Source organism: Priapulus caudatus, unplaced genomic scaffold, assembly GCF_000485595.1.
Source record: "Priapulus caudatus unplaced genomic scaffold, Priapulus_caudatus-5.0.1 Scaffold341, whole genome shotgun sequence".
Lineage (NCBI taxonomy): Eukaryota > Metazoa > Priapulida > Priapulimorpha > Priapulimorphida > Priapulidae > Priapulus > Priapulus caudatus.
In genome coordinates this window covers 137,532-142,965 of record NW_014577402.1, presented here as the reverse complement: position 1 = coordinate 142,965, position 5,434 = coordinate 137,532, and the positions used below count along the sequence as shown (strand labels likewise).

At 49.3% G+C, this 5,434-nt stretch overlaps 1 protein-coding gene across 1 annotated transcript in view; it reads right to left on the bottom strand.

Moving 5' to 3' along the window:
* The window catches only part of LOC106809270 (formin-binding protein 1-like), an 81,183-nt gene that overhangs the window by 21,160 nt on the left and 54,589 nt on the right, over nucleotides 1-5,434 (bottom strand). Inside the window, exons 7-8 of the mRNA XM_014812282.1 lie at nucleotides 2,722-2,817; nucleotides 836-966 (exon numbers count right to left, since the gene is read on the bottom strand). Of these exons, the coding sequence (XP_014667768.1) occupies nucleotides 836-966; nucleotides 2,722-2,817 (227 nt within the window). The remainder of the gene's footprint in view (nucleotides 1-835; nucleotides 967-2,721; nucleotides 2,818-5,434) is intronic.

Here is a 5,434-nt window from a genome sequence, read left to right as displayed (position 1 = left end):
GGCACGGCCCGAAAAACCGTCCGTGTGAACGCTCAGCTCGGGCCAAAAACGTCCGTGTGAACGCGCCTCAAGAGCGCAACAGAGCGTGACGGCGTGGGACTTGAACCCCACACCCTGCAGTGCCGACGTTAATTCCTGGCATGAATCAGCGATGGCCTGCTGTTACTCTCGTGCCGTTCTCCGTGATGCAGAATGTGATGTTCAGTCAGCGCGTAATGCCTCCCCCACACTGATAAGTAGCTCTCAGTAATCTGTGATGCAGAATGTGATGTTCAGTCAGCGCGTAATGCCTCCCCCACACTGATAAGTAGCTCTCAGTAATCTCCCAGTACAGCTAACCCAGCTAGCTGCAATCCCAGCCGGATTACATCGGAAGAGTTAGTTATAGAATAGTTATTAGAAACGATCTGCAGGGGATTTCACCTACTAAATCAGTTTCAGTTAAATAACGTCAGAAATGTGCAAATGTGAAAAAAACAAAGAACCCGCGAGCGAAAATATAGATTTATCTCGTACATTATAATTTCGGTATATATGCTTTAAACGTGGGAATCACTAAACAGCCACATTATATGTACAGTTAGACCTCAATTATCCGAACAAGACAGGCGGGGAGGATTTTGTTCGATTAACTGATAGTTCGGATAACGGGTGGTCTAGTAGCTTATTAAATATTCACGGGACCTTGAGATCCTGTTCGGAAAATCTGAAATTCGGATAATTGATGTTCGGATAACCGAGGTTTGACTGTATAAATACACACACGCACGCACGCACGCACGCACGCACGCACGCACGCACGCACACACACACACACACACACACACAAACGTACCTGGTATATCTGTGGAACAGCAGTTGTGTAATGCTGGTGTTGTAGTTCATTGAATTTCTGTAGCTGTGTCGCATAATCACTTTTACTATCCTCGAATTGCTGTCCCTTCAGCTGGGCTGTGTTCTTTTGCTGCAAAGACATTCCCGAAGAAATTTCTTTACCACTCCACAACCCGGGTACATTAACGATAACATAAACAGCAATCAATACATCCACACCCCTCCTATCCCGCTCTCGTCCTGCTGCGAGACCTCTGGCGTTAACAGATGCTGCAAAGCTTGTGCAGAGAGTCAACGATCTAACGCAGCAGTCACTGATGCGGCCCGGCTCTTACTGGGCCTCTCCTACTGGGCTGGGCCTCTCCGCGGCGACGAAACCGAATTGACCATTTTGAATTCAAACTTGATTTGAAGACCAGAATTGAAACCAAATTTGACGAACACTAAGCTGAGACTCCCCGATTCCTATTCCATCCACACAAGGCTGATACGTGAGTTAGTTCTCTCTGAGGGAAGGGGAGGGGAGGAAGGGGGGAAGCTAGAAAGCCTCAGCTTTGTAACAGCTGTTGTGAGTCGCACCAGGCATGGCAAGAGTGCGGTTTAGTATCGCTCCCCAATGCTTGGATGGAAATTAACGAGTAATGATGTGGAATCGCGCGACAATATGCGTCATTAAATGCTTTATTGACAATAATGCTGTAGAGCAGGCCAGACCGTGTGCACTGCTGCTTGAAATGAAAACCGGTAACAACCCTACAGGGCAGACACTTCGACCTGCGTGCAACACCACAATTACCTAGACGCACCTTTACCTGCCGTGCTATAGATGACCTTCTCCACGTCTTAGTAACCCTTGTTTATGTGTCGGGGACCATTTCCACATTTAAATTAAGTTCTCCATATCTCGGTAACTCTCTCAACACCTCAGTGGCTTTCTGTCTCAGTGGCATTCTCTATGTCCCGGTTCTGGCTCTCACAATTCCCCCTTTCTACATCTCAGTGTCATTCTCAACATCCCAGTTACCTCCCACATGCTTCAGTTTCCCCCTCCACATTTTAGTTACCTCGCCCATGTCTCATTTGCCTTCCCCATTTCGCAGTTCTTTCCCCCCATGACTCAACTACCTTCCTCATGTGCCGGTTACCTCTCCTACGTCTCAGTTATTTCCTACATGTCTGTTACCTCCCCCATGCCACAGTTACCTACTTCTCTCCGTTCTCAATTAGCCTTCTCTCGGACCCCAGGCGACTCCATACACGTCAGTTACCTTCTCGGTTCTCAGTTACCTTCCTGCACCACAGTTACCTTCTCACGTTCAGTTACTCTTCTCCACATCTCAGTTACCTTCTCTATGTCTCAGTTACCTTCCCCAAATTACCTTCTCTCGACCCCAGGTAGGCTCCCTACACCTCGGTTACCTTCTCCACGTCTCAGTTACCTTCCCATATTACCTTTCCTCGCACCCAAGCGATGGCTTCCACTACACTCTCGGTTACCTTCTCATATGTACTCAGTTACCTTCACCAAATTAGCCTCCTATCGACCCAGAGGGTAGAGGCTCCGCTACACCTCGTTAACCTTATCTCACGTCTTAAGTTACCTTCTCTCATGGTCTCAAGTTACTTCACCAAATTACGCTGACTATCGACCCATGGTACGGCTCCGCTAGCACCTCGGTTACCCTTCTCCACGTCTCAAAGAAAAATCATTACCTTCTCTATGTTCTCGCAGTTACCTTCACCACAATTAGCCTCCTCTCGACCCCAGGTAGGCTCCCTACACCTCGGTTACCTTCTCCACGTCTCAGTTACCTTCTCTATGTCTCAGTTACCTTCACCAAATTACCTCCTCTCGACCCCAGGTAGGCTCCCTACACCTCGGTTACTTTTCTACGTCGGCTCTGACAGGTTTCAGATCTGCCTCCGCCCGCTCATATTGCCAGAGCTTCGCTCCGTAACGCAAGAGTCCTGGTGTGCCGATTTTTCATAACAACTCATATGCATGTGGAAAGGTGGGAAGTCGCGTAGATAGTTGGATTATTCTCATTTCTACGCAGCGCTCGCACGCACGCTGCAACGCTGCGCGCGCTCGCAAGCATGCAAGGCACGCAGGCAATGGACGCTCACATGCAAGTACACACACACGCACACCACGCATACAGGCACACACGCACGCAGCTAGTGCAGGCACGCACACAAGCAGACGAGCCAATGTTACGTATGCAGGCCACGAATGCACACACGGCAGGCACACACCAGCATGCCCACACACCGCACGCACACACGCACTCGCACACACCACGCCAAGTATGCGCATGCGCACGCACGCCACACACACACGCAACACACACATACATACACTATTGCAAGCCATAAACATGGCCCATCGAGATATTGCTGCCTAACGGATGCACTGCACGCCGCCGCATTACGGTGTGTAATTAGGAAGTACATGGAAGCCTCCTGTCTGACCCATCCCTCCCCCACAACCACCACCAGCGCGCGTGACGGAATTGCTACAAACTACTTCATCACCGAACGCGTGAGTCACGTTTACACCACCGCGCGTCCATCGAGCACATTGCCTTCTTTTTCAGCACTGCTTTTTTAGTTTACTGTATTTTAGTTACTGTCTACTATTTTCTGGCAGAGTTAAATCAAGAGCACGCTTGCAGCCGTGGGGCATGTTATGCGAATGGGAACGCACTGTAGCACGAAATTCAATCGAAACTTGTCCATGCAAACGCAGTGTATAAACACACCGCAACCACCACAACCACTCTGTGTTACACCCATCGCACTTGGCCAGACCCTCTCTGGCCACTATGTGTGCCACGCTATCTACACACCTAGATCCGACTGTGCAATCATAACCTCCGTGTGCGCGCACCACATCACAACGCACGCACCACCGCGACGCACGTGAGCGCACACACACGCGCGCGTTTATCAGGTGCATGTAGTGCTTTTTGGGTGTGTGGATGGAGGTACGGCATGGATACTGCGACCGGCAGTACAGTATAAGAGCTGCTGTTGGTCCCACTGCCTTAATTACACGGGCATCGGTTATCAGGAGGTTTATTATCAATATATTGCATATTAATTGATAGTAAATTGATATCTAATTGATAACTCTGTGATTCGCTTAATTAGAGCAGCTGGATGTTTCCCGCAGCCACGACTCTTATGGTTAAAGCCCAGCAAGTGAAAAGACAAATTACTTTGGTATGAAAGATAGAGCGCAAGTCTCTTACAATGTAGGATTAGCATAGTAAAGCAGGACTAGCTGTCTAAGTTGTAGTCTGCCCTATAGACTATAGCCTTAATAGAGTCGACTGAGCTACTATAGAGTAGGTCTACCTACAGACTGGCAGCATAGTGTAGCTTGCTAGATAGCCACTAGTACTGACATATTAACATTTAGTAGTATAGTTAGCCTCGCGTCATAGGCAGCTGCCACTACGCACGCATATCCCCCTGCCTAGCAGCACTATACTAGTACTCCCAACAAGGGGAAAAAACATATATTTTAGTTTTTTCGGGGGCTACTTTCAAGCTCGACTGCATGAAATAGCACTCTAAAATTTGTTTGTTTATTGAACTTCTATGCAAATTTCCGGGCTCTTTTTGGCATTTGCCGGGCCTCCTTTTGGATTTCGGGGCCTAGAATCGCCCCGGCAAGCGCCGCCGAGTGATATTTTTTCTCACTGTCCCAACCAGGCGGCAATAATAGGATGCGAAGTGAGATGTAGAGACTTTTGCTAGTAAGTAGCTATTCGCTATTTATTTAGATTACATTTTATTGAAACGCCTCCAAGCTGCTGTAGGCGATTTGACGGGCGTGTGAGATCGCCGGACCCCCGCAGACACAAAGATTATACATGTATTTTCAGAGGATTCAAGCGAAAGTAGGGGTGCACTTTCACCGAGGCGTAGAGGGAGGGTGCCGCCTGCATGGCGAGCATAGTGTTAAGGATTACGCTTATGCGTCGAAGGGTTAGGTTAGGGTATAGGTTTTAGAGTTAGGGGTTTAGGGAAATAGGGACCGACATGTTAGCATGGAGGTATGACTGACTGAATGGCGAGGAGAAGTGGATATGCATGTTGGACTAGTGATGAGCCGCACACGTCAGCGGCACCTCCTCTACGCCCTAGGGGAAATGACACCCGGCTGACATCTCTCTGGAAAGGAAACATGGCCGGTGTATATTTCGCCAGGCGGTCCCGGGGATGTCAACACACGCGCCGAATCACCACAGGCAATTACGAAACGCTCCGGTGCCCATGGCAGTTGCTCGAGGGTGGACGCCGCTCATGAGCGGAGGGGTGACAGTCGCTCGAGAGAGATATTTGGGCTGAGAAGACGTAGACGTCCTTTGTCTATGCGATTTCTTGATTCTGTAGAGTTAGCTTTGTGGCTTCTGGCGCTCGCGTTGGAGGCCCAGTGGCTGTGTAGGAAAGGGGAAAAAAGCACGGAGGGGCAAAATGGAAAGACAAGGATTAGGATTTGAGAGAGGACACGAGGGGAACCAGAGCGAGAGTGAGTGTGAAAGGGGAGCTAGTTAAGGGGAGAACGCCGAGGGGAGAGTTGTGAGGACGG